The sequence below is a fragment of the Bombina bombina genome, chromosome 6 (genome assembly GCF_027579735.1).
Source record: "Bombina bombina isolate aBomBom1 chromosome 6, aBomBom1.pri, whole genome shotgun sequence".
Classification (NCBI taxonomy): Eukaryota; Metazoa; Chordata; class Amphibia; order Anura; family Bombinatoridae; genus Bombina; species Bombina bombina.
The window spans coordinates 302,579,295-302,605,932 of record NC_069504.1 but is presented as its reverse complement, the minus strand read 5'-3'; the positions used below and the strand labels follow the sequence as shown (position 1 = coordinate 302,605,932).

At 38.4% G+C, this 26,638-nt stretch overlaps 1 protein-coding gene across 1 annotated transcript in view; it reads right to left on the bottom strand.

The window, feature by feature from the left end:
• The window catches only part of CEP290 (centrosomal protein 290), an 862,077-nt gene extending 846,941 nt beyond the window's left edge, over window positions 1–15,136 (bottom strand). The window contains 2 exon segments of the mRNA XM_053716925.1: window positions 728–854; window positions 14,709–15,136. Coding sequence (XP_053572900.1) covers window positions 728–829 — 102 coding nt within the window. The 5' untranslated portion in view covers window positions 830–854; window positions 14,709–15,136.
• Window positions 15,137–26,638: the final 11,502 nt, after the last annotated feature.

Here is a 26,638-nt window from a genome sequence, read left to right as displayed (position 1 = left end):
CTTACTACGTCCATCTTTGTTGAGAGTTGCAAGAGAATGACTGGATATGGCAGTGAGGAGAGGAGCTATATAGCAGCTCTGCTGTGGGTGATCCTCTTGCAACTTCCTGTTGGGAAGGAGAATATCCCACAAGTAATGGATGATCCGTGGACTGGATACACTTAACAAGAGAAAGATGGATTAAACTGTACAGAATCTTAAAGTACTTATTTCTGATTGTTCAATATAGGATGAGACTGAGCATTGAAATACAAACAACAAAATGGAGAAAGCCTGACCACCGCCACACCAAGGCCTGTTGCTGCAACTCAACACAGTTAACTGCATACATTCTGCTATCCACAAGGCCACATACACACACTCACTCTCATTCCACACAGTCATCCCCATACACACTTCTATCCCACACAACTAAACACAATTTTATGGTTAAGGGTCCCCTTTACCCTGCCTCCAGTCCCACACCAGTCATGCTCCACCCACCCACTACTTGCTTCAGCCAGGTGTGTGTTCCCATTATACCAGATAATATGCCCAAGTAAGATTTCAAATCAAATAGATGGCCTATGCAGCCTCATTATGTCAGCTGTATGATGAAATCAGCTGTTTGCCCTCTGGAATTAGGCAGACTTATTATTATTTCAGGTACACACAGATACACTTGAGACTTAATATGTGGTCCCTGCAGCCACTATTTTGCCAATTATATGCCAAAGTGACAATTTACCTCTGAGATGGATGTCAGCATTTTATCAGCTAACCTTTCTTGACTGGGAAGAACATCTGGGTCCACTCTCATGAGCTTCCCCCAATCCACAGAAGTTGGCATCTTTGATGTATGTGAAGGTTTCCACCTTAGAAAAAAAAATGTATAATATGCAAGTTAATATAAAGAATACCAAACTTTATCTACGTTTTTTGTATTAGTAAAGGAAGTGACAAATTCATCCTTCCTGATTTAGTAATATTAAATTTATTTTAAAGATTAAAAGGGACAATAAAGTCAAAATTAAACTTTCATGATTCAAATAGAGCAAGCAATTTTAAACAACTTTCCAGTTTACTTCTATTATCAAATTTACTTAATTCTCTTTATATCCTTTGTTGAAAATCATACCTAGGAAGGCTTGAAAAACAGCAATGCAGTACTGAGAGCTAGCTGCTTATTGGTGCCTGTCCATATATGTATTTTTTCATTGGCTTACTCAATGTATTCAGCTAGCTCCCAGTAGTGCACTGCTGCTCCTTCAACAAACCAAGATATTTGATTGTTTGAAAATTATTTAAAAATTGTATGCTTTACCTGAACCATGAAAGGTTTTATGTCCTTTTAAATAAAGTGAATAAAACATCTAGCTTGTGTTTTAAACTAGGCATGTTCATTCAACAATTTCATTAGCTGCCTATTGCAGAAGAAGGCAGCAGTTGGTGGCATTTGGCTCTTTTCAGAGACCGATTTCTTCTTGTGAAAGTGCAACAAACTAAAAACTGCATTTGCACAGATCTTGACTTAGCAGATTGTCACTCCAAAACTTCTAGGACCAGTGAATTGCTGTAATATAAATATTGTGATATTGTAATACGTAATGCAACCACTGTGTTATTGTATAGATTACAATGGCTATTGCTTTGTTTTCAAGTTAATACCAATAAAGCTTGTTTAGAAAACAAATAAAAACATGAATCAGCTTACCTGCCCTTTGCCTTTGTAAGTTATCCTTATTTTAAACTTGTTCATAACAAGAGCAACAAGTCAACAAATGATTAATAGGCACATATACAAACAAAAGTATGAAATACAAATACTAAGGATGCTTTGCACAATGTCACTGAGAATCACCATTATTGTCAAGCATAAGAAATAATTTACTTGTTCTCACTTGAACTTAGTAAAGTATCTGCGGATCTGTCAGGCCCCGAGGCAGAACATGCTGTGATCTTAGATGTCATCGCAGAAAATGCAGCATGTCTGCAGAAAGTATGGGACACTTGCAGGAACTGTTAGCACCTACACTTTGCAGTGCTGGTCCACATATTAGACTGTTTTCTTCAAACAGAGCTTTCCTTAATACAGTACATCCAGAGTAAAGTGCTGTTTGAAGAGAACAGTTAAATATGGAGCAGCGCTGTTAAACAGCAGAGCACTGATTATTGACTGGCTCTCAGGGATGTTTCAGCCCTGCCCCCTAGCCTTTCCCAGTTTGCAAAGCTTTGACTTCTAAATGTAAGATGTTCTTGTGAGCAAGGCACCTTTTTTATTACTACATTTCTACTTTTTGATGTTAGAAAAGGAAACAAATTTATTCAAGAAACATTTTACAAAATTAACAAAATGTCTTATTTTGTCTGCAGCTAATTTGAAATGCAATTGAACTGGTGCTTTAGTGTAACTGCCTAATTTAAATTGATTTTTATTTCAAAATGACCTGCAGAAAATGTTTCACTAAAAGAAAAAAAAACCTAATTTGTTTACTAATTGGGCATCGCTCTATCTAAAAAAGTTAAATCTAACCTAAGCCAAATAATATTGATCATAAAATATGGCACCACATCTGGTACCCTAATTTCCACATATTTCAATGGGAAATTCTGAATAAGTAACCAAGCTATTACTCTATGAAAACCATGTTGTCTTACTCACATTTGGCTTGTTTTATACTAATTAGGCATCCCTCTATATAAAAAAAAAATGATATCTATCCTGAGCCAAATGATATTGATCATATAATATGGCATAAAACTTGGCACCCTAGCATCCATGCATTTCAATGGGAAATTCTGAATAAGTAACCAAGCTTTTACTCTATTAAAACCATCTTGGCTCACTCACATTTGGCTTGTTTTATGCTAATTGGGCATCCCTCTATATAAAAAAATAAAATATATCCTGAGCCAAATAATATTGATTATATAATATTAGGGCTGAGCGATATGGGGGGGATCACAAATTATTTTTTTTTATTAAAAAAAAAAAAAACAGCGATTGCGATTTAATTGCGATTTTCTTATAAATTACTATAACACCTTAATTTTGCACATGTGGACTGGTGTTACTGTAGCATGAGAGTGGCCCATCGGAATTTAGCACCGACACGACACCAGCTTTTTCCTTACAGGCGGTGCTGTGGGATGGATCATGATACTTCCTGTTCTGTCACTACAGTTCCTGTGAGCCCCACAACTTCACATCTGAGGGAAAATATTAACTTGTTCTAATTATTATTATTATTATTATTATTATCGGTTATTTGTAGAGCGCCAACAGATTCTGCAGCGCTATAAACAAAGGGGGAGTACAATAAAACAATTATAGGGATCAAATGGGTAGAGGGCCCTGCCAAGAGTTGCACTGTTGTAGTCAGCTCTTAAAAGGTGATCTACAAACATCTGGACTCTTAGGCTTACATGCTAAGGGGGTTCAGGGGATAGCAATGGAGGAGTGGAACTGGTATAAAGTAAGGTTAGCATAGGTTGTATGCATCCCTGAACAGTAGAGTCTATAGGAAGCACTTGAAGCTTTCAAAACTAGGGGAGAGTCTTGTGGGGTGAGGCAGAGAGTTCCACAAGATGGGAGTCAGTCTGGAGAAGTCCTGTAAACGAGAGTGTGATGAGGTAACCAGAGAGGAGGAGAGTAGGAGGTCATGAGCAGAGCGAAGGGGACAGGAGGGGGAGTATCTGGAGACAAGGTCTGAGATATGGGGGGAGCAGTGCAGTTAAGGGCTTTGTATGTCAGAATGAGAATTTTGTGTTGGATCCTAGAGGCAAGAGGAAGCCAATGAAGGGATTGGCAGAGAGGTGCAGCAGATGAAGAGCGACGTGTAAGGAAGATGAGTCTGGCAGAGGCATTCATTATGGATTGTAAAGGAGCTAGGCGGCAGTTGGGGGGACCAGAGATGACAGAGTTGCAGTAATCGAGGTGGGAAAGAATGAGAGAGTGGATTAAAATCTTAGTTGTGTCTTGTGTAAGGAAGTGTCTAATTTTAGAGATATTTTTAAGGTGGAAGCGGCAGGCTTTAGCCAAGGACTGAGTGTGAGGAGTTAAAGAAAAATCTGAGTCAAATGTTACCCCGAGACATCAGGCATGCGGGGTAGGAATAATGATGGAGTTGTCAACAGTTATAGAGAGATTGGGGGTGGAGATTTTGGAAGAAGGGGGGAAAATGAGGAGCTCAGTTTTGGAGAGATTTAGCTTGAGGTAGTGAGAGGACATCCAGGAAGAGATGTGAGAAAGACAGTTAGTGACACGGGTTAGCAAGGAAGGAGATAGGTCTGGTGCAGAGAAGATTTGGGTGTCGTCAGCATACAAATGATATTGGAAACCGTGGGACTTTATTATTAGGGAACCTAGTGATGACGTGTAGATTGAGAAGAGAAGGGGACCAAACACAGAGCCTTGCGGTACTCCGACAGAATGTGGTGACGGGGCAGAGGCCCCAGAGAAGGCTACACTTCTCAAGATCACACAGATCAAGGAGGATAAGCAGAGAGAAGTGGCCTTTTGATTTTGCTGTAAGTAGGTCGTTGGTAACCTTAGCAATAGCTGTCTCTGTAGGGTGATGGGAACGAAATCCAGATTACAGTGGGTCAAGAAGGGAGTTTAATGTGAGGAAATGGGATAGGCGTGCATATACTAGTTTTTCGAGAAGCTTTGAGGCAAGAGGGAGGAGGGAAATAGGGCGGTAGTTAGATGTGGAGGTAGGATCAAGGGAAAGTTTTTTGAGGATAGGTGTGACCAGTGCATGTTTCAGCGATGAGGGAAATATACTGGTGCTGAGGGAGAGAGAAAATGTGTGTTAGTATAGGGGTAAGGGTAGCAGAGAGGGAGGGGAGTAGCTGTGAGGGGATAGGGTCAAGGGGACAGGTAGTGAGGTGAGAGCGCAGTATAAGTGCTGAAACTTCTTCCTCAGTAACAGGGGAGAAAGAGCTAAGTTTAAGGTTATGTGGGTTGTGGTTGAGTGAGAGCATTTGAGGGGGGGAAGAGAATGGAATTATGTTGAGAGCTGATTTCATTTCTGATGGAGTCAATTTTGTTATTGAAGTGGCTGGCAAAGTCTTGAGCTGACAGAGAAGTTGTATTAGGAGGTGGGGAGTGTGGAGAAGAGTATTGAAAGTGGAGAACAGCCTTTTTGGGTTTGAAGAAAGATTAGAGATAAGAGAAGAGAAGTAGTGTTGCTTATGGAGATTAAGGGCAGAATAGTAGGAGTTCAAGATGAATTTGTAATGAAGAAAATCAGCTGAACTCCGAGATTTTCTCCAGTGCCGTTCAGCAGTATGGGAACATCTGTGTAGATACCATGTCGGAGGAGTATGCCAGGGCTGAGAATGAGTGTGTGATTTCCAAGCTATGGTAAGAGGGGAGAGATTGTCAAGGACGGATATAAGGGTGGAATTCTAGTGGCAGATAGATTGTTCAGGGCAGGAAAAGGAGGAGAAGGATGAGAGGAGAGGTTTGAGGGAATTAGCAAGCTGTTGCTGATCTACAGACATAATGCTTCTGTGACGTTTGGTGTGAGGAGTAGAAGGAGGGAGAGTTGTAGGGAAGGATGATATGTTGCAAGTAAGGAGATGGTGGTCAGAAAGAGGAAAGGGGGAGTTTGTGAAGTTTGAGAGAGTGCATTGATAGCTAAAGATCAGGTCAAGAGAGTGACCGTCTTTGTGAGTGGGAGAATCAGTCCATTGTGACAAACCAAAAGAGGAAGTGAGTTGCAGAAGAGGCAGTGGGATTGTCAAAAGGGATGTTGAAGTTGCCAATAATGAGGGCAGGGGTGTCTGAGGAAAGGAAATAAGATAGCCAGGCAGCCAAGTGATCTAGAAATTGAGTTGAGGAGCCAGGGGGTCGGTATATGACTGCAACACGTACAGAGAGAGGGGAGAATAAGCAAATCATGTGGGTTTCAAATGAGGGATATGTGAGGGAATAGATGTGATGTATTTGTTGAAAGGTGCAATGAGAAGAAAGTAAAATACCTACACCACCTCCTTGTCTATTACCAGACCTAGGAGTGTGGCTGAAGTGGAGACCCCCATGTGACAGAGCAGCAGTGGATGCTGTGTCTAGGGGAGAGAGCCAGGTTTCTGTTAGGGCCAAAAGGTTGAGGGAGCAGGAGATGAAGAGGTCATGTATAGAAGTGAGCTTGTTGCAAACAGAGCGAGAGTTCCAGAGTGCGCAAGTGAAAGGGGTAGTGGCTTTTGATGCAAGAGGAATGTGAGTAAGGTTTGCAGAGTTTTGTTTTCCGAGTCTATGGGATGGTACACATGGATGTGCACAGCTAGGCAGTGGTTGGGGACCACGATTAGGGGAGATGTCACCAGCAGTAAGTAAAAGCAAGAGGGAGAGTGACATGAGATGAGATACGGATTTGCAGTAGTGAGACTGCTTTTGAGACGAGCTGCAGGGGGGAGAGAGAGTGTTTAGGAATAGGTAAAGTTCATGATTACAAAAGTAAGGTGAGTTTAAGAGAGATGGGCTAATGAACAGTGCAGGTGGAGAAGGAGTAATTGAATAATGTAGTTGTTATAGAGACAAGAGGTAAATGAATATGAATATATTGAGCATTTTTACAAAAGTGGGAACCAGTTAGACACATAATTACAGTAGCAATTGCATAAGGAAACAAGGAGGTACATAAAACATAATATTACATAAGTACTTGCCTTGTGTCTTATCCCTTGCCCAATCCTTGTTCAATTCTTGTATAATTCTGTTGTTAATACCTCACTTATAAAATGTTCGCTTAAAGGGACACTGTACCCAAAAATTTTTCTTTTGTGATTCAGATAGAGCATGACATTTTAAGCTCCTTTCTAATTTACTCCTATTATCAAATTTTCTTCATTCTCTTGGTATCTTTATTTAAACAGCAAGAATGTAAGTTTAGATGCCGGCCCATTTTTGGTGAACAACCTGGGTTGTCCTTGCTGATTCGTGTATAAATTCATCCACCAATAAAAAAGTGCTGTCTAGAGTACTGAAACAAAAAAAAAACTTAGATGTCTTCTTTTTCAAATAAAGATAGCAAGAGAACAAAGAATAATTGATAATAGGAATTCATTAGAAAGTTGCTTAGAATTACATGCTCTATCTGAATTACGAAAGAAAAAAATTTGGGTTCAGTGTCCCTTTAATTCTTGTATAATTCTATTGTTAATGCCTCACTTATAAAATGTTTACTTAATTCTTGTATAATTCTATTGTTAATGCATCACTTATAAAATGTCCACTTAATTCTTGTATAATTCTATTGTTAATGCCTCACTTATAAAATGTTCACTTTGAAAATGTGAACATATGTTGTTATAGCAATGCACAGCCCAAACTAGTGTGAAATATATGCAGGCAGGACAGTCAGCTGAGTCCACTAAATTTAGTTGATTGCTAATCAAAGACAATTGGAAAGGCCAATTCTGGTCTGGTCAGGGTGAGATGTTAAGTAAACAGACAATAAAATTTGGAGGGGGTTAAAACTGTGGCATAAGAGAGGTATAAATTTTAGAATAATAGCAAGTATTGATAAGGATTGAGCATCACATGGCAATTAACAAAACATTAGAAGTAAGACATTGGATAACAGTACAACAAATGTGGGACTAAATTAACCTTTTAACACTGTTATGCCATTCTATTCCGTCATAATTACACTGGGCTTTAAAGCCGTTATGACGGAATAGAACGTCATAGCCAACGGCTGTCCTGAAGCCTACTGATCTTCTCAGCTTTGATCGTAGTCTGGAGGGCGTTCCTAGGGTTATAGGGACGCCCCCCAGACCTGGTCCAATAATTGAAATCTTGTGATCGTGTGCACGATCGCGTGATTTCAATTTGTCTACATCGGAACAGTTGTTTCGATGTAGACACTTTAACCCCGTCAGGAAAGGGTTAACAAACTAAAATCATTTGCTCTATGTAAATATTCACATACCAAAATAGAGTTACAGGAGATGAAAAAAACAGAGTGCTGTGAATACTTTGCAGACTGACAAGGAATATATTCCCATACCAAAATAGAGTTACAGGAGAGGAAAAAAACAGAGTGCAGTGAATACTTTGCAGATTGACAAGGAATATATTCACATACCAAAATAGAGTTACAGGAGAGGAAAAAAACAGAGTGCAGTGAATACTTTGCAGATTGACAAGGAATATATTCACATACGGTACTTGAAATTAGAAGAGAGAGTATGGTTAGCTTGATTTAGTGTGCATTTCTTCAGCAGATGTGAATAGGCAGCATGGTGTCTTAATAAGCAGCAATTATTGTATAATTCTATTGTTAATGCCTAACTTATAAAATGTTCACTTTAAAAATGTGAACATATGTTGTTATAGCAATGCACAGCCCAAACTAGTGTGTTCTAATATTTAAAATGCACTGAGGTTCCTGGGAGGCAGCTTAGAAAATACTATTTCAAATTAAAACACAGTGCATAATAATAAATAGCGGTACTTTATTAGCGTTTTAGCCTCTCAGCTGCCTCCCAGGGACCTCAGTGCATTTTAAACATTAGAACAAATTAATATTTTCCCTCATATGTGAAGACGTGGGGCTCACAGGAACTGTAGTGACAGAACAGGAAGTATCATGATCCCACAGCACCGCCTATAATCAAAAAGCCGGTGTTGTGTCGGTGCTTAATTCCGATGGGCCACTCTCATGCTACAGTAACACCAGTCCACCAACCACCTGCTAGAGACACCTCCATCCCAGTCTATCTCCCGCCCCTCCTCCCCGGGACCATCCCAGGAACGCTGACTGCTCAGAGGGAGACACATCAATTGTGCGCTCAGGATCTTCTCTTCAGTCGCCGCTATGCCTGTTCACATGGGGCGAGTAATGTCACTTCTGGGCGGAGCTAAAAATGGCGTACTCTCGCGGTTTTTAAACCGCAGCAATTAATCGCGGTTTAAAACCGCAACCGTGATTAATCGGGCAGCCCTATATAATATGGCACTAAACTTGGCACCCTAGCATCCATTCATTTCAATGGGAATTTCTGAATAAAAAACCAAGATTTTACTCTATTAAAACCATTTTGGCTCACTCACATTTGGCTTGTTTTATGATAATTGGGCATCCCTCTATATAAAAAAAATCAAATCTAACATGAGCCAAATTATATTTATTATATAATATGGCATCAAACTAGGCACCCTAGCATCCATGCATTTCAATGGAAAATTCTGAGTAAGTAACCAAGCTTTTACTCTATTAAAACCACCTTGGCTCACTCACATTTGGCTTGTTTTATACCAATTGGGCATCCCTCTATATAAAAAAAAAAAAGTTATAACTAGGCTGAGCCAAATTGATCATAAAATATGGCACCAAACTTGGTACCCTAGCATCCATGCATTTCAATGGGAAATTATGAATAAGAAACCAAGCTTTTACTCTATTAAAACCATTTTGGCTTACTTACATTTGGCTTGTTTTATACTAAATTGGGCATCCCTGTATATAAGAAAATTAAATCTAGCCTGAGCCAAATAATATTGATCATATAATATGGCATCAAACTTGGCACCCTAGCATCCATGCAATTTAATGGGAGATTCTGAATAAGTAGCCAAGCTTTTACTTTATTAAAACCATCTTGGCTCACTCATATTTTGCTTCTTTTATACTAATTGGGCATCCCTCTATATACAAAAGTTTAATCTAGGCTGAGCCAAATGATATTGATCATAAAATATGGCACCGCACCTTATACCCTAATGTCCATTCATTTCAATGGGAAATTCTGAATAAGAAAAACATTTATTTTTTTAAAACCTTTTTGGCTCACACAGATTTGGCTTGTTTTCTACTAATTGGACATCCCACTATATAAAAAAAAAATGAAATCTAGCCTGAGCCAAATGATATTGATCATAAATTAACCCCTTAACGTCCAATGATATGCTATGTACGTCCTCAAAAAAACAACAGTTAAGGACCAACGACCTAAATAGCACGTCCTCAGTTAAACTGAGTACTGGAAGCAATTGTGATCGCTTCCAGATGCTCTCAGGGTATTACAGCGATCCCTCGATATTGAGGCATCCTGCAATACCCTTTAGGCAGCGATGGCGCTTATCGGTGGCGTGGGAGGGCTTGGAGGGAGGTAGGTGGGTGCAGCCCATCGCTGGAGGAGGCGGGCGGGAAGTGGGTGTGAAGGGGGAAGGAGGAGAGGGGGATCCTATGTGGGATCGTTGTATTGAAAGGGATCTGGAAGGGGGAGTGGGGTATGCTAATGAGGGGGGGGGGCTGCTATACTACGAAAATAGCGGGGGGGGTTTATTTTTTAACAAAATGACACAAATTTAGAGCAAACTGGGTACTGGCAGACAGCTGCCAGTACCTAAGATGCCAGCAAATAGGTATAGGGGGAGGGGTAGAGAGCTGTTTGTGGGGGGCTCAGGGAGGTTGGGTGGTAAGGGTGGATTCCAAACTGCAGAAAATATATAATTAAAAAAAACTTTTATTTTTATACTGGCAGACTTTCTACCAGTACTTAAGATGGGGTTGACCCTTGGGGGGTGGGGGAGGGAAGAGAGCTGTTTGAGAGGGGTCCAAGCATTTCCTCTATGAAAACCATCTTGGCTCACCCAGATTTGGTTTGTTTCCCACAAATTTGGCATCCCTCTATAGGAAAGTTAAATCTAGTCTGAAACAAATGATATTGATCATAAATTATCGAACCCTAGCATCCATGCATTTCAATGGGATATTCTAAATAAGGATCAGAGCATTTCTTCTATGAAAAACATCATTACTCTTGGCTGGTTTTAAACTAATTGGTCATCCCTCTAGTTAAAACAGCTAAATTTAGCCTTAGCCAAATGATATTGATAATAAAATATGAAACCAAACCTGGCACAGTAAGTTCCCTACATTTCAATAGGAAATTCTGAGAAAGGAACCAAGCTTTCATCTTGGCTCACTGAAATGTGGCTTGCTTTATATTAATTGGGCATCCTATCCTGAATATAAAAAGTTGAATTAATTCTAAGCCAAATGGTGATGATCATAAAATATGGCACTACACTTAGCACCCTAGCATCCATGCATTTGAATGTGAAATTCTGAATAAGGAACTGAACATTTCCTCTATGAAATAAATCTTAGCTTACCCATAGTTGGCTTGTTTTATACTAATTGGGCATACCTCTATATAACTCAGATTTGGTTTGTTTTCTATTAATTAAGCATCCCACTATAGAAAAAAATATCAAACTACCCTGAGCCAAATTATATTCTGAAAAAATATTGCAGCAAACTTGGCAACCTAACTTCAATGCATTTCAACGAAAAATTCTGAATAAGGAACTGAGCATTTCCTCTATGAAAAAAAAAATCTTAGCTCACCCATAGTTGGCTTGTTTTATACTAATTGGGCATACCTCTATATAAAAAAAGTTAAAATGATATTAATCATAAAATATGGCACCATGCTAGGTACCCTAATATATGCATTTCAAAGGTCAATTCTGAATAAGGAACGGAGCATTCCTTCTATGAAAACCTTTTGGGCTCCTCCAGATTTGCTTGTGTTTTACTAATTGAGCATCCCACTATAGGAAAAAGTTGAATCTAGACTGAGTCAAATGATATTGATCATGAAATAAGACACCATACTTGGTACTGTAGCATCCATGCATTTCAATGGGAAATTCTGAATAAGAAACCAAGCATTTTCTCTATAAAAAACAACTTGGCTTACCCAAATTTGGTTTATCTTCTACTAACTGAGCATCCGTCTATAGGAAAAAGTTGAATCTTGTCTGAGACAAATTATATTGATTATAAAATGTATGTTACCAAACCTGGCACCCTAACATCCATGCATTTCAAAGGGAAACTCTGAATATGGAACCGAACAATTAAAATACGGCATAAAAGATGGGACCACAGCATCCAGGCTCAGGCTAGATTGAACTATGCCGAATGAAGGCTGAAGCGATCGTCTGGGGTTGCTGTGTTCCTTGTTCAGAGAGGAATTGCCTGGTATTTCAGCACTGGACTGACCATAATAGGCAGGATCAGACTGATATACTACAGGAAAGCATTACTGGTCTAAAAAGAAACTGCACCCAGGTAGTAAATTGCCATAGAACAGGCTAACAATGGTATTGAGACAGTTGTTCGTTCCTGCGAGCGTGCTTCTCTCTGTGTGTATTTAGTCTCTCTAAGGGAAAAAGGGGCAACCAGATGTGTCCTCCTTGCTCAGTGTGCTTAGAGGAATATGACTACAGCTTACTGACGAGGCCCAATGAAGGCCGAAACGATCGTCTGGGGTTGCTGTGTTCCTTGTTCAGAGAGGAATTGCCTGGTGTTTTGGAGCTGGACTGACCGTAATATGCGGGATCACTCTGATATACTACAGGAAAGTTCTACTCTGTGTAAAGCATTACTGGGCTAAAAAGAAGCTGCACCAGGTTGCAAATCGCCATAGAACAGGCTAACAATGGTATTGAGCCGGTTGTTCGTTCCTGTGAGCGTGCTTCTCTCTGTGTGTATTTAGTATAAAACAAGTCAAATATGAATGAGCCTATATGGTTTTAATAGTGTAAAAGCTTGGTTACTTATTCAGAATCTCCCATTGAAATGCATGGAAATTAGGGTACCAGGTTGGGTGTCATATTATATGATCTATATCATTTGGCTCGGGCAAGATTGAATTTTCTTTTATATAAAGAGATACCCAATTAGCATAAAACAAGAAAAATGAGAGTGAGCCAAGATGGATTTAATAGAGTAAAAGCTTGGTTACTTATTCAGAATCTTGCATTGAAATGCATGGAAATTAGGGTACCAGGTTTGGTGCCATATTTTATGATCAATATCATTTGGCTCAACCTAATTTTGACTTTTTTTATATAGAGGGATGCCCAATTAGTATAAAACAAGCCAAATGAGAGTGAGCCAAGAGTAAAAGCTTGGTTCCTTATTCAGAATTTCCCATTGAAATGAAAGGAAATTATGGTGCCACGTTTGGTACCACATTTTCGTGATTAATATCATATTAAAGTGAAGGTAAAGTTACATGCTTCACTACACTTAGTTAAATAGTTAATGTAAAATCAATAGTAGTTTCATTCATGATTTTTTTGAAAGTTCGTTCTAAATACATTTTATCAGCAATGAAATATAATTTTTTACAAGTTACAATTCAACCCGTTTTTTTTTTTAGGTCCTGATCACGTTGTGTGATCTCCCAATTGACTTTCTGGCCGTTAGGCGGCCGGGCAGCTACGTCATTAGAGTATAGATCGATTTGCGCATGCGTGACATTTTTTATGCCTCAAGTTGCGCGTTCCCGATGCGCGCATGCGCCTACCCGGTTTCTGTAATAAACAGAAATTACCACGGATACGTCAATTTTTCAGCGCACTGATTGGACAAGCTTGCCAGTGCCTGAGCAGCACGGGTGTCTGAGGATTGCGCGGTATTCATGTTCAGTGCTAGGAGACTCCCTCAGCGTGTGCACAGAAGAGCAGAGCCTCTGCGTTGTAGTCTGCCTGAGTGAGTGCTGCCGAGTGCTGAAGTTATCGCAATGCCTTACACTTAGAATGCAATTCATTACAGTTTCATTATATTGAACATTCTCAATCAGACAAAGCTATTTTTGTTCATGGATAAAACGGATTGATAACACAATAATGTTATCAATCGTTTTATCCATGAACAAAAATAACTTTGTATGATTGAGAATTTTCAATATGATGAAACGGTAATGAATAGCTGAATTGCCATTGGAGGGGCAATGCGCTCGGTGCTTGTGAACGCGCATTGCAGCTACGTATAGAGTGGTTGGGACCGCTCTATACATAAACTCACTAAGAGAGATAGGAAGTGGAAGGTGGGCGGAGCGTGCTAGACAACGGTAGGAATTAGAACAATAAGAATAAAACTGTTAATAATATTTTTATAAAAAAAATAATATAGCAATCTGGATATGTTAATGTCATACAATGCCTGGATGTGTGGTAAACCATGTAACTTTACCTTCACTTTAACTTTGCTAATTGTTGTTTAATAAATAATTACTTCCATGAATAAGAAGCTAACCTGAATAAGATGCTGAGTGAATGGTAAGCCAACGTCAATCTTTGAATAAGAAGCTGGCCGAATAAGGAGCTAACTTCAGCATCATATGTGGAGGGCCATTGCTGTTTCTGGTTGGGGCTATGTTGGGAGGGGTAGGGGTCACAGGTGGGATCATGTAGGTGTCTAACTGGTTTGTGGGCTTGTCTGTGTGGTCTATGGATGGAGTTAAGGAAAATTAGGCAAATCAGGACATATAGCAGCCTCAGAGACAGTGAAACAAGGCATTAGGGACTGTCCCCCTCAAATAGGGACAGTTGGAAGGTCTGAGTGACAGAGTGCTGAAGTGTTGCAACAGTTGCATATACAGCTTTGATTACATACATAATTCAAATAACTGTTTGTTCAAGGTAATACCATCATAGGGAACAGTGCCAATAAATTTTAAGCATTCATCTTCTGGCCACTGGGCAGTATATAAACAGAGAGTAAAATCAAAATATTTTATGGAAAGTTTAGAAACCACTGCAATTATACAATTACTATACTTATGAAACTGAAAATCTGTACATATAGTAATGAACACACATTAAAAAAAAACACAAACCAAGATTTTGTTCGAGACAGCAGTCAGAATCACTGTTTAGGAGAATACTTTTGTCTACCAGACCAACGTTGACTTACCTATATAATCCGGGATAAAGTAAAAACTGGTGCAGGATCCAGGGATTAATCACCTACTTAAAACAGTAGATCTCTTGCAGTATACACTGACAAAAGCTTTTGTTTTGTGCGCCCTTGCAAACTCCAGTGCTTGTATGACGTGAGTGTTGTGTCCAGTATTCATGAGGAATGTATGTCTGTAGGTCAGTTAGTGCTGGTTTGCGGCATGTTTACTCGTGCGCATTCTATCTTGACATGTTTACTCGGGGACATATGCCCTGAAGCGCCCACCACTAAACTTCCCTGAAACCCAACTTTCTTATTTAAGAATATGCTTGGCTACATCAAGATGCGGTCGGATATTTGCTCGCCAAATCGGAAAATGACTGCAAAAACATCTACAGGCCTGATGGAGAGAAAACGACTAATCTTGTTGCTAAGAGACGTGTTTAAACAGTCATCTTCCAGCACGGTAGCGGCTAGATCCTATCTTTCTAAAGGATCCTTAGACGTCACATGAGTCACGTGACTGCTGTGGTCACATGATACTAAGCGTTTTTGTAGAATCACTTTCCAGTTTTCTGCGATGAGCGCAGCGATGGCTATCATTGTAACAACGCAGTGTGTGTTATAAAGCAATCATGGTTATATAATAGAATTTAATTTTATTGAGTTGTGGGACCAGCAGTGACCTGTGAGTCCCGAGTGGTGTTTCTACTATGTATAACCATTTTGGGGGGTTAAAGGGCCAGTAAACCCACACATAGAAGTGCAGAATTATACAACAGCCTAGCGCAGCTTTCTAAAGCAAAGTATTTCAGAGATATTTACCTACCAAATTGAATTTTACTGATCGCTGTTCCTGGCTCTACTGAGTAGGTCTATTTTTTCCTAAGCGCATCGGGCACGCTGTCTCGTCGCAGTGTGTCCGATCTCGCCATTAAACTGAATGTTGCTTGCTACCAGACTATAGCGGGAGCGAGCTACATTCAGTTTAATGATGCGATCAGGCGTGCTGTGACTAGACAGCTTTTCCCGATGCGCTTAGGTAAAAAACAGACCCACTCAGTAGAGCCAGGAGCGGCGGTCTGTAAAATTTAATTTCTTGGGTAAATATCTCTGAAATACTTTGCTTTTGAAAGCTGGCGCTAGGCTAATGTTATATAAGTCTGTTGTTTTTGGGGGAGATTACATATATTTATATATATATATATATATATTCATACACGTTGATTGGAGTAGCCTTGTTAGTCCAGTGACTTAAATAACGAGTATTGCATTGAGCAATGATACTTTTTTATTGGACTAACTATTTGTATATATAGTTAGTCCAATAAAAAAGTATCATTGCTCAAAGCAATATTCTTGTTATTTTGTTATCTATATTCATATAGGCATACCTTGTTTTATTGTGCTGCGCAGATATTCCTCTGCGCAGATATTGCTCTTTTTAGAAATTGAAGGTTTGTGGCGACCATATGTCGAGCAAGTCTATTGTGCTATATATACGCACATAAAGACATGATGAATATACATATATACACACCAACAGTAAAAAGATTACGAGTTGCTGAAGGTTTAGATGATGGTTAGCATTTTTTAGCTATAGCAGTATTTTTTAATTAAGGTATGAACATTCTTTTTTTTAGACATAATTATTTTGCAAACTTAGTAGACTACAGTATGATGCAAATACAACTTTTATATGCACTGGGAAACAAAAAAAGATAGTGGAGATGGGGGGAATAGCTGTGGAGTGTATATATGTCTGAATAATAACACCTACAGGTGAAACTCGAAAAATTAGAATATCGTGCAAAAGTTCATTTATTTCACTAATGCAACTTAAAAGATGAAACTAATATATGAGATAGACTCATTACATGCAAAGCAAGATAGTTCAAGCCGTGATTTGTCATAATTGTAATGATTATGGCTTACAGCTCATGAAAACCCCAAATCCACTATCTCAGAAAATTAGAATATTGTGAAAAGGTGCAATATTCTAGGCTCAGAGTGTCCCACTCTAATCAGCTAATTAAGCCATAACACATGCAAAGGGTTCCTGAGCCTTTAAATGGTCTCTTAGTCTGGTTCAGTAGGAATCACAATCATGGGAAAGACTGCTGACCGGACAGTTGTGCAGAAAACCATCATTGACACCCTCGATAAGGAGGGAAAGCCTCAGAAGATAATTGCAAAAGAAGTTGGATGTTCCCAAAGTGCTGCATGAAAGCACATTAATAGAAAGTTTTGTGGAAGGGAAAAGTGTGGAAGAAAAAGGTGCACAAGCAGCATGAATGACCGCAGCCTGGAGAGGATTGTCAGGAAAAGGCCATTCAAAAGTGTTGGGGACTTTCACAAGAGCCACCACACACAGACGGATCCTGGACATGGTGTCAGGTTAGGTAATATCCAGAAGAAGACCCAAATGCTAGGGCGAACTAAAATAACACCCTAGCACTCTGAGTTTAATCCAGGACGTGACCCCAACTTCTATAAAACAAGGTACTCACGATATGGAGCAGTGGTGATCTGAGTCCTCTGGATAGAATAATGGAAAACTTGATAGCAGAAGAATAAACCTCAGACTTGGAAATTATAATCAAGCAGTTCAGGAATAGACCACAACAGAACCCAAGATACAGAATAAGAAAACTTGAAATCAGGCAGATAGTGAGTTAAACAGTAGAACAGTCAAAAATGCAGAGATTGGCAACTTGTAATCAGGCAGTTTGAGGGTTAAGCACTGCGTGGTCAGTAATGCAGAGTTTGGCAACTGGTAATCAGGCAGTTTGAGGGTTAAGCAACAGCGTGGTCAGTAATGCAGAGTTTGGCAACTTGTAATCAGGCATTTTTGAGCCATCATGCTTATCAGCTAGGCATTTTTAAACTACAGTATGTCTTTAGTGCATTTGGGTATATGACACTTCATTCTCCCTCTATGACTTGTAGTTTGGACCTAGAATAACACGCTCGCAATTGATTGATATGGATCCATTTATCTATGAAACTTTCATTTTTGGGGATCCTTATTTAATAGGCCACTGGAGATATTTTGTCAGTAATGACAAAAGGACTCTTCCATGATGGGAGATATTTCTTCTCCTTAACCTGATCTCTTCCAAAGTTATAAAGATAAACTTTATCATTTATTTCATATTCCTTTTTGGACGTTTTGAGACCATAATAGGTTTTAGTGGCAGTTGCGGTCTTTTCCAAGTTCTTAAGGCATATTGCAGGTGCTTTCTTAGGTTCTCCACATATTGATGTGTATTGGCAGCGTTTATCAAGTTTTGGTCTGATGTACGGTACAGTAGATGTTGAGGTAGAACCATTCTTCTACCAGTCCTCAGTTCAAAAGGTGACATCTTGGTAGCGCTACTTGGAGTTTCTCTTAATGCCATTAGGACTAGGTAGGTAGTTTTACATCCCAGTCTTTACCCGTTTCACTCACAAACTTTTTGAGGATTTTCACAATGGACTGGTTGTAACGCTCTACACCACCACTTGAGGCAGCTCTATAAGCAATATGGAGCTTTCTTTTAACCCCTAGTGTTTTCCACATTTTGGTCATCACTTCGCTAGTGAAGTGGGTTCCCCGATCTGATTCGATTCTTTGGGGCAAACCAAATCTGGAAAACATGTGGTTGATGAGCAATGCTGCGCATGTTTCAGCACTATTGTTAGGTGCACTGATGCTCTCTACCCATTTAGTGAACAGGCATGTTACTGTTAACATGTATTTGTTACCTCGTGATGACCTTGTTACTGGACCAATAAAATCAATTTGTATATCTGACCATGGCATTACCATCCCCCTTTTCTGCAATGGAGCTCTATGCGTTGGCACAGTGGGTTGGAACTTTGGGCAGATTAAACAACCTTGACAGTAGGTTTGAACATCTTTCAACATGTGTGGCCAAAAAGCGCAGTCACGTAATATTTCATACGTGAGTTTGGCACCACGATGACCAGATGTGGGAGCATCATGGGCATTTTGAAGCATTAGACCTCTGAACTTGGTGGGTACTACCCATTGCTGGATGCCAGTTTTGGAGGTTCTAATTAACAAACCATCCTGTAACTTGTGATCTGGACTTCATTAAGATTCTAAGATCTTCTTTGCCAATACAATCATCTTTTGAGATGGGGTTGCTTTCATGATCTTCTATGTGTTTATAGAAGATGCCTACAATTGGGTCTTCTTTTTGACTAGTGATCAGGTCCTCACTAGGAGAATCCTGACTCCATTGTTTCAGACTAGGCTCACTCTGTTTAGCCTGGTTTCTGGTAATGGCTTCTACCTGAATTGCACCCATTAAGTGGTCAATATTAAGGAGTTCTCCAGTTATGGCTCCTTGTTTGGCTAATGAATCCGCAAGATCATTGCCTTCCTTACCTGGACCTAGAACCCTGGAATGACCCTTGGTCTTTTTCCAGTGTATGGTTAAATCATTGGATACCACCAGATTATCAATCTCGCAGAACAACTTGCCATGCTTGACTGGTTTGTTATTGCTTTTCTGCATGCTATTTCTTTTCCAAGTTGGCAGGTATTCAACAAAACTGTCACACACATAATTTGAGTCAGTTATGATCACAAATTCATGAATACCATGTTCAATAGCCATTTCAATGGTTCTTAGAACAGCAGTGAGTTCTGCAACTTGACTGGATCTTGGTCCAATGTTGAAACCTATAGATATATTTGGGAATCCATTTGCCCAAGTTATACCAATGCAAGTGACTAGTCTGCACTCATTTTCAATAGTGGCATGGTAAGAACAACCATCAACAGATACCCAAGGTAATGTTTGACAATGGTCCTCATTGTACATTTAATATGGGGAAAGCAATTGTTCCTCTAGGAAATCATCTGATAATTCTTCCCCAGGATCTTTAGCGGTACAGTTGTGGAGCTCAGCAAGTCCCTGTGCGACTGGATTCTTTTTATTCTGCTTGTAGCGAATTTCTAAGGGCCAGCCTTGTAAGTAAAGAGTCCACGCTGTTATGCGGCTATTAGACAAATTCCCATCTCTTATTCTCTCACTTTGCAAATATAGCAAAGGCTGGTGGGCCGTTTCTACAATAATTTTCTCACCCTGTATATAGCTGTGGAAATTTTGTAGAGCCCATACAGTAGATAAGAGGGCTTTTTCGCAATCACTAAATTTTATTTCTACTGGGGATAAAGTTTTGCTCGCATAAGCAATGACTTTGCTTAAATTATCATGTTTTTGGTATAAAACAGCACTCATGCTTACATCTGTGTAACCTGTTTCTAAGAAGAAAGGTTTACCACCTTCAGGGTACGCTAAGCCAGGTGCTTGAGTGAGTTTTCTCTTCAGCTCTCTGATGGCTGTCTCTTGAGACTCACTCCAGTGCCATTTCACATCCTTCTTTAGAAGAAGTAGTAGTGGTTTAGCTAACTCTGCATAATTATCAATGAATTTGCGAGACTAATTCGTCATACCCAGGAATGATCTCAATTCCTTTAAGTTAGTTGGGTTTTTAGAATTTACTGTAGCTTCCACCTTTTTCTTCTGAGGATTTAGCCCTTCAGAAGTAACTTCATGTCCCAAGAAGTTTACACAAGTGCGGCACCATTGAGCTTTTTGTAGGGATAATTTGACACCTGCCCTTTTAAGTTGGCTGAGGACGTGTTTAAGCTCTGTGATGTGTTTTTCAAAGTCTGTGCTTTTGATTAAAACATCATCAACATAAGATAAGGTCCCCCTTTCCAGTGCATCAGGCATAGCCTTATGCATGAATACAGCAAATTCATGTCCAGAATTTATGTATCCAAAAGGGAGTCTATGAAATGCATACTGGACCTTTTGGAATGAGAATGCCAGCTTATACTGGTCCTCCTCATGTACCTTTATGGTCCAATATCCTTGTGCGCAATCAATGGCAGTGAATATTTTGGATCCCTGCATTTGTGCTAGGCACTGGTCAATATAAGGCACAGGCCAGCCAGACATGTACACTTGTTTGTTTAGCTGCCTTAAGTCAGCACACAAACGCCATTGTCCATTGGGCTTAAGAACACCTAGAATAGGATTATTATAAGAGCTGTGCACCTGTCTGATAATACCTCTTTCTTCCAAGTTCCTTATGATTTCTGCGAGAGAATCATATGAGGCTAAAGGAAGTCTGTCTGTATTGTTTAACAAAGACAGGTGGAGCATTGGGATCTGTTTGTATTCTTGCAATGTGCAAGTCTGTAGTACCACAGTCATAAGAATCCCTAGAAAAAATATCCTTGTACTCCATTAGTTCTCGTTGCTGTCGGCGTTCATCATCACTGGAACAGCCATTAGCTAAGGATATTTGCTCTTCGACTATTTGCTGAAATCCTGGAAAGATTTCAGTCTGTCCTATTTCATAGGCTTCTTCCAACCTAGAGGTGAGATCCCCTTGATTATAATTTACATTCCCCCCATGACTCTGGGTATTGGGGTAATCTTGCTGTTTGATCGGCTGATCAAATACTAGAGAGGCTTCTTCAATTTTACAGATGCCTTCCTCTGAGCTGAAGGGATAATTAGACTGAATAGTAAATAGACCCTCTGGCATAGATGTAAAGGATTGTTCTATTAATTGTTCTTCAGTTAAGTATCCTTCAGGTATTAGCCCAATTACATTATTCTGGAATCCAAAAGTGTAATAACTTGATTCCAGCGCATATCCTATGGTAGTCCCCTTGGATAAGTTTATATCCTGTGGGGTCATGTTATGTACAATAACATGTATTGGAATAGTTCCAATATTTACCATAGGAGTATAGGTCATTGTGACACCCAGATTTTGTATTCTATGGGAGAGGCAAATTAGTGTTTCAGAAGTTTTTAATTTCTGACCTCTCTTTACATGTAAGGGTAAAAGAAATTTATCAGCCCCAGCAGGAATTATAACATCGCTAGACACCTGCATATTCACAGAATATTTTTTATTTCAGGGCTGCATTTCCATCCTGAAATACTTCAGGGTCCCCCTTTAACCTGCTCCAGAGGCAAGAGTTAATCAAATCTATTTGTATGGCATATCTATGTAAGATATCATTTCCAATGTATATTTGATTATGGGGAGTATTTAGAACTAAAAACAGGTGCTTCACTGACTTATTACCTATAGAGACAGATAATAAGCACTTAGCTGTGATGTTATAGCTTTCAAACCTGTTATCCAGGCCGTGGACACAGTGGTCTTGGGGAGAAAGATATTTAATCACTTTAGGTTCAGCTATCTGTGCTAATAAGCCTTCGCTTATATAGCTAGCTTCCTGTTTTAAGTTCAATTTGGCATACTTTGTTGTACCAAGCTCATGCACTTGTATAGGGATAAATAGATCCTCTTTAACTCTCTCAATTCCTGCGAGGTATTGAGCGTGGCTTTCTCCTTTAGGGATTTTATAATCCCCCTTGTGGAGAGATATGGTTAATATATCGCCGTCTAAGGAAATATTCGCTCTCTTTCCAGGCGAAATTTTAAAAGTATTACCATCAGAGCCACTTAAAGGAGTCTGATCATCTATTTGTAAAACAGTGATTTCAGGTACAGAGTTATTCCTGAAATGAATCTCCACAGCATCTGGTTTCTCTTCCACCACGTGACAGTTATGTCGGGGGCGAAATATACCAGATTTCTCATAATTAATAGGCCTTTTAACTTGTGACCAAATTACATTATTTATGCAATCAATTATGGTGCTTAATCGCTTCAGGAGATCACTACCAATAATTAAACGATCAGTTGGCAGATCCACTATAATGACAGGGTGTCTAATGACCCTGTTTCCCAATTTAAATTTTAACCAGGCAGTACCGTAAACTTTTAGAGAGTCACCCCAACTCCTATTAGAGAACCATCAAATTCTTTTATTTTAGGTTTGTGGGGTGTTAGCTCATTTAGCTGTGTGTAGTACCTGTGGTATAAAATAGTTGCCTGAGACCCAGTATCAATTAATCCCATGATAGGGTTGGAGACTGAATCCTGCAGCTCAGCTAATACATAATATCTCCCTGCAGTTTCTACCATTTCACATATAAAATAGGCATTATCATACATCTGTGGGCTTCGCTACGTGTTACCTGAATCCGCAATATTTTCCGACGCAGAAGAAACTTCCTACCTACCGGTCCCCTCTATAATAGGGTCGACTGGGTTCTTGTGTACTGTATCTGTGAAAATAAGGTTAAGAGAACACTGCAAATGAAAAGATTGCTTAATGCTTTCAGGCTGAGGTTGCTCGTCATCACAGCTAAATCGTCCGTTTCCTGTCTGTGGGGAGAGAATATGATTAGTACCATTATTGACATTTATCATTACATTTTGTATATCTCTCCCCTCCCTTTCAGGTGATACTGCAGTATTTCTGACTGTGCCTGTGGTCCACTGCTGACCACTGGCTGTACCACTAAAAAAGTATTGTTCGGTTGCTGAGCCATAAAAGGTTGACTCATATAAGCGAATTGTTCGCTCAACCGATTTAACTGGGTATAAAGCATATCTACTTGATCGTACAAGTTACCTTTACCCCTGGGCCTATCTCTTGATACCCCATAATAGTGATTCCTGGACCATTGTGTCCCCTCAGAATCAGGGCCGCTATTTCTATCCTGGCGTGGTTGCCCCTGGGGTTCAATTTGTTCAGCATTAGTATTTTGGGGAGCATTATTTACTTGGGGTGTCTGGTTACCCTGAGAATATCTTCACCACTTACTGTATCTACCCTTGCGTGGATACCAATTATTTAGGGGGTATTCTCTTTGGGAGTATGTCCCCCACTTTGGTTATAATCTCTCTGCGCCTCAGCCCATTTTGGGGGAGGGGTAGAGTTAAACCTCTGTGGGAATGGCCTGTTTCCTTTGGCCACCTCCGCATAGGTTTTCTTTTTAGACTCCAAATTTAGGGGGCTAGGTGACACCCTAGTTTCTGCCACAATTGTGGGTTTTGATTCCCTTTTAACCCCCTGTTCACCGGACTGCTGAATAGAGTATAACTTTGTACTCTCTTTGATCAGCTATTCCAGTGAGCAGTTCCCATCAAAATCTCTAGCTAAATTAATTTTGATGGGTGTGGGAAGTGCTTCAAAGAATAAATTCACAAATTCTGAGCATTCAAATATGGGATTATATTCAGCCATACTGTACGCATTTTTCAGTATGGAAAGGAACTCTATGGGACTTTGATTTGCACTACATTTTAAACCATATACAGTAATTTTCCCTGCAGTTCTAGTGCGATGTTGCCCGAATTCTTTTCTGCACTGTCGTTTTGTTTCACTCCAGGAATGAATATTCATATCCTTTAGTGAAGCAAAGAATTTGTGATGTTTACCTTCAAATACCCAGGGCAGAAATTTTATTTTTAATTGCTCACTTGTCACATTCATTATAGCTAATGCGTTTTGAAAGGCCTCTAAGTGATCAATTACAGAGTTTGTTCCCTTGTTGGAGAATATAGGTACTGCACCCTTTAGGAAAGTAATTATTTTCTGGTAATCATATACCTTATTAGACTTATTTTGGGGTTCTCTAGGAGCCCAGCAATATTAAACCTCTCTTTAATGTGGCCTATAATGTCCCTCTTAAGGACCTGACCTCGAGTAAGGGGTATTGTTAGGGCACAACCTTCAACGTCATGTACAGAACTAAATGATTCACTCCTGGCTACAGACATTATTATATTGGCTTAGTATTTAGTTAAATTAAAACGCTAATACAATTTTTACCAATAAAAAGAGAGAAAAAAAATTATATTGTCAAAAAAAATAATAATATTAGTTTTGAAATATGAAAAATTTATATTTTTATTACATTTGGAAATATGAAAAATTTATATTTTTATGAATTTTTGAAATATGAAAAATGTATATTTTTATTAATTTTGAAATATGAAAAATGTATATTTTTATTAATTTTTCAAAAATTATTTTTTTAATAATATTTCAAAATATCAATATTAATCTTGAAATATGAAAATCAATATTTCAATTTTCAAAAAAATATATATTTTCAAAATATTAATTTAAAAATATGAATTTTTTCTCTTTTTTATAATAGTTTCTATTTACTATAAATATATTATATCAATATGATAAATATTAATAATATCTCATGCAAAGTACCTCCAAATAATATGTCAAATATTAATAAGATCTCAGCAGTGCTCTCCAAATAATATGTCAGTATATGGCAGGGTTATAACACAATATATTTAATAATTATCCTTTAATCTGAACCCCAATAAAATATGCATATACTAGAAACCATAAAATTAATATAAATTCCTAAATTCTTTATTATTAGTTAATATCTATGAACACATTGAAATATATTTGTAGGAATCAGAATATGAATCAATACTATACACGTTTAAAAACTATTAAAATATGCTATACTCTTTACAAAGCTCATAAAAGTTTACCTTTAAAACTAGCCTTATTCACAATAGCCTTCCAAATCAGAGTTGCATTTAAAATATCACAATGAGACTTAAGATAGCAGCTACTAACATTCAGCAGTACAATTAACAGTGCTAAGTTAAACAATAGGACAATATACACTTTTATTAAAACATCAGAAATTGTAAATATTATTTGTGCCAATAACCAAACTCTGAGTTATAACTCTATAGTTACACAGATAAAACAACTTAGCATTAAGGATATGTGTTTAACAATACACAGGCTTTGAAATATTAGTTAAAATGCAAACTGCTCTCTTTAATCTATCAACTATACTTTAAACTGCAGTGACTACGCATATATTTGTGTTAAAATATTAATGTAATTAATAACCTTATATATACTTTACCAAATAAACAAATCAATATCCAGTTGCCAATGTTTCTCAACAGGAACAATCTCATCTCAGAATACAAATAAGTATATTTTGCAATCAATGAGAAAAGGCAGGCCATCTTTGCTAGAGTAATGGTATTTAAATCGCCCAGTAACCAGTTACAAGTCAGCTTAGCAGCATCTGTCCTTTTCCTATATTGCTTAAGCTTATATATGTTTCCATCATAGGTGAGAATATGGGAGGCCCTTTCAGAAAACCTGTTTTGTTATTGGCCCTCACGGAGCTGAGCATGGATTGGATATCTGGGATATCTTATCGGATTGGCCCTTGGAAATTTAATTTTTAACAGCCAAAAGGCCTTCTGGATGTAATTCTTGCATCACAACACCGGGGGGCAACATGACAATCAACACAGCAATACATTTAATCATTTCTAACATTAAAACATATTTCTTTAAAATGTGTAATAAATGCCATAATTTCCTTACATTAATAAGTTATATGTTCATATGTACTGTATTATATCACATTATTTATTCTGATTATTTTAATATGAAATATAGTATGTTTTTAACATTATATTATATCAAAGCAATTATACTGCTAATTATTCCAAAATTAATAGCATTTAAAATCCTGATATATATATTCATACAAATACAGCATGTTTCACATTCAGTGTACTTCTTCCTGAATATATAAATTGATGCCCATGACCAATTGTCGTCTGCAACACAAAGAAATAATTGTTAGAAATGTTAAACATTCATATATCTATTTGCAATGTTTATCAATCTCAGCAAATATTTATCTAATATGAATGCTATCTGTCACTGCTTCTTAGGTCCACAATTTCCCATATTCATGTGTTTATATTTAATATCACATAAATAGACAGTCTCATATCAATTAAAATATCTATTTTACTACAATGCTGATGCATATTTTACTTGACATCTAAATACAGTTGTATTTTAAACAGTGAATTTTGAGAGTCAGAATACAAGATATTTTCTGTTTAGCTAGCAGTACAGACATGTATTTGATGTTCACGGGCAATTAACACCTATGTGCATAAGACTGTTTCCTTTGAAATTGTCTGTTCAGCTGAGAACTGTTTTTTTTTTTTCTAAATCCAAT